Source organism: Littorina saxatilis, linkage group LG17, assembly GCF_037325665.1.
Source record: "Littorina saxatilis isolate snail1 linkage group LG17, US_GU_Lsax_2.0, whole genome shotgun sequence".
Taxonomy (NCBI): domain Eukaryota; kingdom Metazoa; phylum Mollusca; class Gastropoda; order Littorinimorpha; family Littorinidae; genus Littorina; species Littorina saxatilis.
Window position 1 is genome coordinate 52,089,402 of NC_090261.1, and position 11,163 is coordinate 52,100,564.

Consider the following 11,163-nt stretch of genomic DNA (forward strand, 5'->3'; position numbering starts at 1 on the left):
AATCTTTGCAACATCGTGTGTTAGTCGCAAAGGGAAATAAATATTTCAAAATCGCTGTCTGTCCTCCAAGATACCATTTAATAACCATTAAACTATAGCCTTGTGCTAGCCACAACAACGGACTTGTTAGGAACACTTATGTTTACGTCATAACAGCAGATGAGGTGTATCGTGCAGCTTTAAGTCTGTGGATCAATGATCATGCAATTAAGTCCGTGCAAGGGAATTGAATAATTCGGTTGTGTTAACCATTTAAGAAAAACTTACTTTAAATCCTGGCAACAACTTGCATAAGTCTCACAACTACCCTAACGGTAAGTGCTTTATACACTTTGAGACAAGATATTACCGACAAGTGATACTAACACAAAACTAGTTGATTAACACTGCTTTCAAGGTCTCTGAAAAAAAGAGTTTTAAAACGCTTTGCAGGAAACAAGTTTCTGCTAAATATCTACAGACACCAAAAAAACTAAGCTTTCGTGAGGCTGTGGTGTCCTCTTTCTGTTTCTGATTAAGTACTTTATACCAGCTTTGGCAAGAAATGCAATGTCAAGCAAATCTATGCATCAAAAATGGACTTAAATCGTAGTGTTTGTTTTACCTTCAAGTTATCTTTGTTTTCTGGCTTGAACCAGATATCTTTGTTTTCTGGTGTGAACAGGTATTGTTCAGCAAACTCCCAACGGTGCCACTTTATCGCCAAAGAGAGAACTTGCTTTTTCACTTGACTGTTGTTTCCTTTGAACAGTGTTGATACATGAATCAATTAAATACAGCATTTTAGACAAATAGACAGGGTACATGTACTACCTCAGTGAAATCAGGACAACCTTGTGTGTGTGTGTGTGTGTGTGTGTGTGTGTGTGTGTGTGTGTGTGTGTGTTTGTGTGTGTGTGTGTGTGTGTGCGTGTGTGTGTGTGCGGGTGTGTGTGTGTGTGTGTGTGTGCGGGTGTGTGTGTGTGTGTGGGTGTGTGTGTGTGTGTGTGTGTGTGTCAATGTCGGTGTGTCTGCGCACGTGCACGCACACGTGCAATGTATACTGAGTGAGATGATTTTTGCAATAATGGTTATCAGTATAAAACTTATCAAACCATTTCTTGTGACAAAATCACAAGTTCAATTTACGCAGATGACCATACAAAGCAAACTGTCGATAAGTATTCGTTATGAGTATCTCACAGAATTGTGCACTACTTGGTTTTGTTTATAACCTTGAGAGGCATTTAAAACGGCAATAAATTAAATCACCAAAAGAATAGATGCTTTCACCAAAAGAATTGCTTAGTTAGCAAAAGATATTCCAACAAAAAATCGGATGTTTCCACCCACAAAATAGATGCTTCTAGCTAAAAACCGATTGATTCTACCAAAAAAAGAAATGAGACTTGCAAAAGAATTCTCAACAAAAAAACGAATTATTTCAACAACAAAATAGCTACTGTCAGCAAAAAATATAAAGTATAGTGTACTTTCAGAGACAAAATAGTGTCACTCCATATCATAATCATAATTATACGTCCAAAGAAAGTTAAATGAAAATGATAAAATCAGTGTACAGAGCAGTCAAGATCAGTGTGTTCACTGCCTGATAAGCGCTGGTCTCGACAGCTTTGGGCGCCCGCGCTTTCGCTTCTGGCCGATTGGAATGGTCTTGGCCTGGGCATGGGGGGGTTGGTCACCTTCAGACGAATCTCCATGCCCATGGAATGATGACACACGTAGCACTTGAGGAACTCCGGACAGTTGCAGAAAAACTGATTGTTTTCGTCGATCGTAATCTTCCACACCGACCTCCGACATGTGGCATACTCCTCGAAGTCAGCCCAGGACGATGATTCAACCTTTTCTTCGGTCTCTCGGATGGCAGTCTTGAGCGCCTTTTTCAGGGTTGAAGATCCCACGAAGATCGTGTTCCCAGTCTTCATCGACTTAGCTGGTGACGTTGCCCACTGAAACGCTGTTGTCCACATTTTCAGTGTGCGATGTGGTGCTTCGGCAATCTCGGTGGGTTTTTTTTGGCCTAAGCGAAATCAGTGAGTCAAAACAACGACCACCACTCACACTGTGTTTCTATGTGTAGGAGAATGACTATCCATTTCTTTTGTTGAAACTATATTTTCTTTTGCCTGAAGTAGTCAATTTTTTGCCTGATTATATTTTCTTTTGCCTGAGTATATTTGCTTTTGCCAGTTTATTTTATTTTTTGTTCAGACAGCAATTCTTTTGGCGGATCAAATTTTTTTTTTGGTACTTTAATTCTTTGTCACTCAAGCCATCTTGGTACTGTTATTTCAGTCGTAGATACCGTTGGCCTATTCTACTTGTCTGAGACAACAAAAAACGTGTTTCGTTTCCTATAAGAGCTACATTGACGACAATCTGCATTAGCAACCGCATCATACAAAGGCTAAACAGAGAAATATGCATACCTTGAAGCCAGTAAGCTGTTTTCAAATGAAATACTTTTCCAATATAAAAATCAGTGTCGGTCACAATATCCTAATATGAAGTTGAAAACGTGTCCTTACCTGCTAAGATCGCTGTTAGAACAGCCTCAATCAGATCTTTCTCCAGATCGGCTTTATCAAGATTTTTGGGGTTGAAGACAGTCAGCTTTATGCCGGAAATAAAAAAGAAGCACACACACACACACACACACACACACACACACACACACACACACACACACACACACACACACACATACACAAACACACACACACACACACACACACACACACACATACACACACACACACACACACACACACACACACACACACACACACAAACACACACACACACACACAAACACACACACACACACACACGCACGTACGCAGTCACGCACGCACACACACACACACACAGGCACACACACACGCACACACACACACACACAATCACCGATAAGATATAGAGAGAATTAGCAATGCCTCACCAGGGCATTTTAAGACAAATATATTTCCTTTTTAACTGCAGCAATCCAATACTGCAATACGTTCCAAACGAAAACTTCAAGAACTGTAGACTGTGATTGGTATGCGCTAAATAACACAAATGCTTGGCAATGACAAAAAATCCGCAACGAATTTTCTCTCACATTTTTTACAGCAGGACTACTTCAATTCCTTAAAAGTAAAAGGTTCCATTTCATCGAACCTGTTTAGAAAACAACAGTTATCTATTTTCTTTCACTTCACGCTGTTGGATTGGCTGAACCTTTTGAAATACTTTAGAGAAAACTTGATTTGTATCAAAGATATATGAGAGGACAGCACGTTTCACCCTGCAGTCCGGACTGACGATCTAACAGCGAACGACAAGAAGAAGAAGTATCAAAGATGCTCGACAACGAAACTGTCAAAGCTGAATGGGGGTGGGGAGAATAGGGACAGTATGGCTTCTCCGTTTTTCTTCATGAGTCTAAATGATTTTCTCGGGCAGAAAAACATACCTATGGCTTGACTCCCTTTTTAACCTACCAGCTTTTTCTTGGCACCGCTTTTTAAACAGTTCTGCATGTCGCTTGCTGCTTTTGCCGCAGACTCTGATTCTGCTGAGCTTAGGTACTTTTCTGCTTCTTCTTGGAGTTTCTCTGTGCTGTGCTTTTCATACCTAATGGAGAAATCCATAGAACAGATAAATAAATGAATGAATAAATCAAACAATCAATCAATCAATCAATCAACAACAACAACAAAATAAAAATAAAAATAAAAAACTCAAATAAATACGCAATGAATTTGTAAACCAATCTAGCAAATGTACGCCATTGGTCATAATCAAACGAATTTTCCTATATACTTGCATCAATTATTTGTCTATATGCCATTACTGCTTATGATGTACATCTACGAACCAATGGCTGACTGTAAATCTGTTTTCTGGAAGACTGCATATCATCTGATCATATCATTGCAACGAGTATCTTGAGGACTTAAATTGTTAAGGCCTAACAGTGTAACCGAGTGCCGTAACACCACGATCACCTCGGGAGGCGAAGTGCAATCAAACAGGATTGAATATGTTAGGGCCAATTTCTTGGCCCTATAAAAACTGTTATGCAAACCCAAAGGTTTCCATGAACATACAGACAATCGGAAACCACCAGACCCCATCACAAACAGAATTCCACAATCCACGGGTGTTGACTTTTAAAGGCCAACAACTCGGGTGCAGATTCTGCTGTGAAAGGAGCGGTAGTCTCCCCTGTCACAATCGCCCCCGTTTGAATGAACTTCGTCCCGAAGTTCCGAACCGGGGGGCCACTGTCCATCCCAAGTTCGCAGAATGGGAACAGCACGAAAATGTTCAGTGGTCATATTATGCCATTACCTGAACATATCATGCCGAGTCCCATCCCTGCTCGCAAGCGCCAGATGTAACCGAGTGCCGTAACACCACGATCACCTCGGGAGGCGAAGTGCAATCAAACAGGATTGATAATGTTAGGGCCAATTTCTTGGCCCTGTATAAACTGTTATGCAAACCCGAAGGTTTCCATGAACATACAGACAATCGGAAACCACCAGACCCCATCACAAACAGAATTCCACAATCCACGGGTGTTGACTTTGAAAGGCCAACAACTCGGGTGCAGAGTCTGCTGTGAAAGGAGCGGTAGCCTCCCCTGTCACAACAGCATTATAGTTTTCAATGAATCCGCCGAGTCTTTGCTGAAACAGAACGCGTTTTGTCAGCCCAACATCCTTATTTCTATAGATTCAGTTCGTCATACAACGCCATCTCTGATTATACGGGATGCCTATCGAACTTATGTCTTAAATAAAAGATGTCTCCTTAACTTCCCTTTTCCACCCGTTAATTTTGTACGAAGGGCTTCACCTCACACGTGCACTAATTGTTACGTGTATGGCCACTTTTTCGCCCACCAATAATTAATTTTTACAGAATACCTTACTTCATCAAGGTCGTGTCCACAGTGAAATGTTTGTTTACCTGGCTATGCAGTTTGCAATGAAATCAGCCGCCCTCCCAGACTTGCCGATAACGACAACAGGGATGTTACGCTCCAAGGTTTCATTAACAGTCTTCAAAGTGTTCACTCCTCCTTCCACCACGATCAGAACTGACGGTACTTGTTGGTTTCCTTTGGCAAATATGTTATTTTTACGACTGAAGGGAGAGAGAGAGAGAGAGAGAGAGAGAGAGTGTGTGTGTGTGTGTGTGTGTGTGTGTGTGTGTGTGTGTGTGTGTGTGTGTGTGTGTGTGTGTGTGTGTGTGTGTGTGTTTTTGTGTGTGTGTGTGTGTGTGTGTGTGTGTGTGTGTGTGTGTGTTTTAAAGAAAGTCAAACAGACGGAGAATGCGTAAGCCATATCTTAGGCCATGCTCTCTCTCTCTCTCTCTCTCTCTCTCTCTCTCTCTCTCTCTCTCTCTCTCTCTCTCTCTCTCTCTCTCTCTCTCTCTCTCTCTCTCTCTCCCTCTCTCTCTCTCTTTCTCTCTTTCTCTTTCTCTCAATCACGCTCACATACACACACGCGCGCGCACACACACGCACGCACACATGCACACCCACACACACACACACACACACACACACAAACACACCCACACACTCACACACACTCAGACACACACACCCACACACACACACCCAAACACACACACACACACACACAAACACACACACTGACTGTTTGTCAAAGGTAAATGCAATTTCCTCACCTGCATCGGCGATACATTTCTCAAGTCGTGACCTGAATTCAATTTCTCCCCCAGCTTTGCCGACGCTTCCGTTGTCAACAAGAATGAAATGTGTGTGATTCTTGTCTAGAGGTGCATCTTTATCTTCCTCAACCGTCTTTTGGGGCTCATACTGGGCAGGTGATTTTTTCGGAAACCTCTGTTGAGTATGAAGCGGCAGTTAAATATGAGAGAAAAAAAGAAATATGAAAAAGGCAAGTTCATCATTTTATTTAACACATGTCTGTAACCGTCTGTGTTAAGATGTCTTTCGTTTAGTTTTTCACGTGATACTCACGCGATAAGCGCTTTCTAAAATACACGCAAGATCTCCAATGGAAAAGGATAAAATAAAAAAGGTCCGATGACAGCTTTTCTGTCATGATATACAGAATATGAGCTAAAAAATGAAGTAAAGACATTGAACAGACAGAAGGATATGCGCAAAACAAACAAGTATATTCGATATAGGGTGGACATCGAAGACAAACCACCAACCAAATCAAAGTAGACTCTGTTCTTGAAAAGCCGCTGTCCTGCATGGTCACGGCATTTAAATGTGTCGTGTGTTTCTGTTGTGACAGGGGAGGCTACCGCTCCTTTCACAGCAGACTCTGCACCCGAGTTGTTGGCCTTTAAGTCAACACCGGTGGATTGTGGAATTCTGTTTGTGATGGGGTCTGGTGGTTTCCGATTGTCTGTATGTTCATGGAAACCTTCGAGTTTGCATAACAGTTTTTATAGGGCTAAGAAATTAGCCCTAACATTTTCAATCCTGTTTGATTGCACTTCGCCTCCCGAGGTGATCGTAGTGTTACGGCACTCGGTTACACTGTTCCTGGACTATTTTCTAGTTTTAGTTTTGTACTGTTGCCTTTTGCATTACCGAGGCATTCTTTCCATAACGTTGCGGTTATATGTTATTTCGTTAAGCATTGGTGTATATTAAAATATTGTTTCTGTCGCCTCAAACTGAGTCTGTGTGAAAGAAACAACTGAAAGTCAGCGGAGCCTTTCTCCCGAGATTACAATGATTTCTTGCCAGAGATAAAGAGTGAGAGAGAAAGAAAGTAAAGAGAGATGCTCCACAAAGTCCCGTGTGTGCAGAATGGGGGGGGGGGTGCCGCAGAAAACAGTCTAGTCATGAGGAAGACGATAGTATTGCTACCAAGACCAGACACGTGTTTCGACACTAATATGTGTCTCATCTGTTGTTGGGTAGGTAGAGATAGCGACACTAAAGCAGACCTGGGAACCCATACGGTATTACCGTTTTGTATAGTTACGCTTGATTGTCTACATTACGATCAGCACGGTCAGAGAGCCTTCTCCCACTCTGCAGCCGTTGCGTGGAACTCTCTCCCTTGCTCTATCCGACGTCTGCCAAACTTTTTGTTCCTTCAAATCAAACCTTAAAACACACTTCTTCACACAGTATTTTGATTAATTTTTATTTCAATATGGTGCATTTTTGATCAGGTGTTTGAATGTTTTGCCTGTGTTAGTATGCTTGCAGCTTGTATTGATGTAGTGTTTCGTTGTTCACTTGTGTGCTGAATGCTGCTGCACATGCTTTTTCGCTTTGCTTTGTATGTATATGTATGGGGGTTTTTTTTCATTGGTTTTTTTTCCCATTGTAAAGCGCTTAAAGAACGTAAAGCGCTCTATAAATCTCCCATATTATTATTATTATCAGTACGGTAGGTGAAAAAAATATGTCGAGAACAACTCTTAAGTTTTTTCTTCAGTTTCTTTTAATGATAAAAATCTTCTTCTTCTTCGTTCATGGTCTGAAACTCCCACATTCACTCATGACTTTTGCACGAGTGGGTTTTAATGTGTATGACCGTTTTTACCCCGCCATGATTAAAATAACTGTATTACTCTGCATTTCATCAAGGATAACAGCTTTTTTCATTACACATTGAAAGAGGCATTTGTTTTAAATGTATTGACAAACTTAATAAACGGTGCCTCGGACGCATGTAAAGCATGTTTGAATCATGGATGTTCAAATGCTGTGTGGGGTAGACCTATTTTTCTAAAAATATGCCAAGCTTTTTTCAGAGTACTCCAATTGCAAAACAGGGGTTCCCAGGTCTGCGACAGCTGTCAACCAATGTAATCCAACCCAGAAGCAAACAGCTCTCTGAATGGTGGCTTCTGTTGCCATGGGAGAAAATCACAAGTGAGCATCTGTGAAGGGAAATACATTTTTATTTTGAGGTCAAAATGTGGAAATGAAGTTTGATTAGAAAGAATTTAGACAAGCTTTAACTAAGAAAATAGGTTAAAACATAAGGAAATTGAAATTCAAAATATATCGGCAAATAAAGTGGCCAATACACACACGATGAATAATGTTTTTGTTCCCGACGTTTGCTTGTGAGGAGAAGGAGTGTCTTTACTGCAGGCCTGAAAGAGTAACATTTGCGAGGGAATATTTACTAACTTCAGCGTCTTTTAGCTTCTTTCTTTGGGCCACAAACCCCCAGCTGGCAATGCCCAGAACCACCAGTTGTTGTTTTTTCCCGTTCTCTGAATCCGTCACGTATCCCTCCACTGCCTCCCCAACAAGCTTCATCACTCCAGTTGCTGTTCCTCCTGTGATGATCCATGCATCTGCAAGAAATATGTTGTACAAAAAATAGTTGAGGGAAAGAAAACAAGATCAGGAAGAGAAGCAACAGAGAAAAGAGTTAAAAACACAAGTGCTAACCCAAATAGGGTCGAGACACACCCGTCCCCCATCTAGAAGAATTCCAAGTTTTGTGTGAATGATGACAACAAAATCTCATTTTTGACAACAATGAAGTAACTGTTGTTTTCCAAAACTCGCCTCGGGGCGAGTCAGTTGTAATATCCATATTACATAGTAGACAGTGTCGTCTTCATATCTTGTCTTTCGCTATAGGTAGGAATCTATTTTTTTTATATGATAGTAGGTACCATACTTCCAGGCTATCCATAAACACCAGAGATATATGTAATAATAGGCAGACAGACAGACAGACAGACAGACAGACAGACAGACAGACAGACAGACAGAGTGAAACCTATACACAACCCGAATACACGGGTGTGTAAAAAAAACACGAAACACTAGGGTGTGGGCGGAAAAGTAAAAGACAAGTCGCGTCAAGCCATATTGACACTTTCAATCTGTGGGCCGAAAATTGTATCAGAGATCTTTGTAATCCATTATGTATAGGACAATTAACGAAACACTTTTTGTTTTTTGGTTTTTTTTTTTTTACCTCAGTTGCATGCAGGATGCTTCAACCCATATTAAACACTAATCCTGGTACTACAAGGGTAATGTTAATCACTTACTTGTATTGATGGCCACTCTCACCAGTCCGTCTTTAAGAATCTCACTCAGTCGTGGAAGCACCGTGAACTTTTTGGCACCTCCCGTAACAGAAATCAGTAACTCGGGACACTGTAACTTCCACGTTGTCGTAAGCATTCCCCAGACGTCTGCGGGGAGTTGTGTCTTGCTGTCATCATTTGAGTTTGAAGCTCCTGTCTTTTCAGCTTTGTCCCTGCTTGGAGAGTTAGATTTCTCCTTTCTGCCACTGTTGTGCGGACTATACTTCTCCGACCTGCTGCCGTTTTGAGAGTTGGTCTTCTGTTTGGTAGTGTTGTGGTCATTGGTTTTGTATTTGTGTATACCGTTTGGAGTATAATACACATGCATGAACTGAAAGGCACAAAAATAATTGTACTTGAGAAAAGTGCATGATTATAACATTTTCATACCTGAAAAAGAGAGATCTTTATTACATATTTTTATATTGCATGTTGCTTCGCAACGTATGCTATACTTCTGTACAAGAGAATAATCAATCTACGACATTTACTAGTGCAAGTTAATAAATGTGATATAAACAAAAGAAACTGATAGGTTGCTCCCAAAATGATTTAAAACAAGTCGTATGAAGAAAAAACAAATACATTAAGTCAATCTGTCGAATTAACAGGATAAAGCTGAACGCACTGCATTCTTTTCACCAAGAAGAGCTTTGCCGTGACTGACTCATTCGCGTAAAAAGCATACCGGGCCGCTGATCTCTTGACGTGACAAGCCAGTATCGCGCAGTAGCGCTTGCGCTTAACAGAAAAGCGCAGGTTTTTTTTTATACTTTTTAACTTTCTTAGTTTGTTTTTATCCAAACATTAAATATTATCTATATGTTTTTAAAATGTATTCGGGAAAGGATAAAGAATCAGATGGAATAATGTTTGGATCGATTACTAACATTTTGATTTTTAATTAGAATTTTCAGATTGTTAATGACCAAACTCATTTTTATGAATGTTTAAGATTCTAAGCTGAAATGCAATTACATAGTCCGGGCTTCGTCGAGGATTTCTTGAACAAAATCATTTAATATCAAAAAAATGAGGGCATGAAAGTGCCGCCTCAACTTTCACTAAAAAAAACCCAGATATGACGTCATTAAAAAGGGGGAAAAAAACGTTCTCGGGATATCATCTTGAATAATTTGTATAAACAGTTGCATGAAGATCGGGCCAGTAGTTTACTCGAAATAGCTCTACACACACACACACACACACATACACACACACACACACACACATACACACAGACACACACACACACATACACACACACACACACACACACACACACACACACACACACACACACACACACACACACACGAAAACGGAATCTTTTAGTCAAAACTTAGCTAAAAGTAAAAACGAAGTCAAAGGCAATAGTCATTTAAACGTGCACCTTTAACATCTCAAAAACGGTTCCGATCTTTCCGTTTTAAAGACAGGCAAAGCACACTCAACCTAAAAGGAGAAAATACAAACCTTTGCAGGAGCGTCTTGCAATGAGTCGACAAACTGAACTTCTCCTGTGGAAATGGACATCTTGTCATCATTTGTGTATATCCGCCCAGGTCAAAAATCGTGTATCTGTCCTGTCAAGAAAACAACGGAAGCAAGAATGTAAACACACACACACACACACACACACACACACACACACACACACACACACACACACACACACACACATAAACACAAGCACATACACACACACACCAACACACAAGCACATACACACACACACACACAAACACACACACACACACAAACACACACAAACACACACACACACACACAAACACACAAACACACAAACACACACACAAACACACACACACACACACACACACACACACACACACACACAATATTAGTGAATACTTACACGCCATTCACATGTTGTACCCTCGATTGAGAAAACTAATGAGGAACTTTTTTACGTCTCCTTTATCTTTTCTCCGCAGATTTAGCTATAACAAAACATCTTTTTTTCAGTTTTGGTATATCGCCCCAGCAGAAATTCACAATTTTTCAGTCTTCGGAACAAGGTTTGCGTAGTGTACAAACACACTAGCTATATAGTGACTC

The 11,163-nt window shown here is 40.7% G+C and overlaps 1 protein-coding gene across 1 annotated transcript; it reads right to left on the reverse strand.

Annotated features, from left to right (window-relative positions):
* Nucleotides 1–179: 179 nt before the first annotated feature.
* On the reverse strand, nucleotides 180–10,659 carry LOC138952580 (transient receptor potential cation channel subfamily M member-like 2). Its single transcript, XM_070324268.1, has 9 exons — nucleotides 10,558–10,659; nucleotides 9,043–9,412; nucleotides 8,162–8,331; nucleotides 5,692–5,869; nucleotides 4,966–5,116; nucleotides 3,489–3,621; nucleotides 2,532–2,616; nucleotides 605–741; nucleotides 180–185 (listed from the first exon to the last, which is right to left on the reverse strand). Exons 1-9 carry the CDS (start codon nucleotides 10,615–10,617, stop codon nucleotides 180–182), a joined length of 1,290 nt encoding a protein of 429 aa, XP_070180369.1. The 5' UTR covers nucleotides 10,618–10,659.
* Between the last annotated feature and the right edge of the window lie 504 nt (nucleotides 10,660–11,163).

Coding starts and splice junctions, on each gene's coding strand:
- LOC138952580 (XM_070324268.1), bottom strand. CDS start 10,617: ATGTCCATTTCCACAGGAGAAGTTCAGTTTGTCGACTCATTGCAAGAC. Junction 5,117..5,691: donor GAAATGTATCGCCGATGCAG/GTGAGGAAATTG, acceptor TATTTGCCAAAG/GAAACCAACAAGTACCGTCA. Junction 742..2,531: donor TCTAACAGCGATCTTAGCAG/GTAAGGACACGT, acceptor CACTGTTCAAAG/GAAACAACAGTCAAGTGAAA.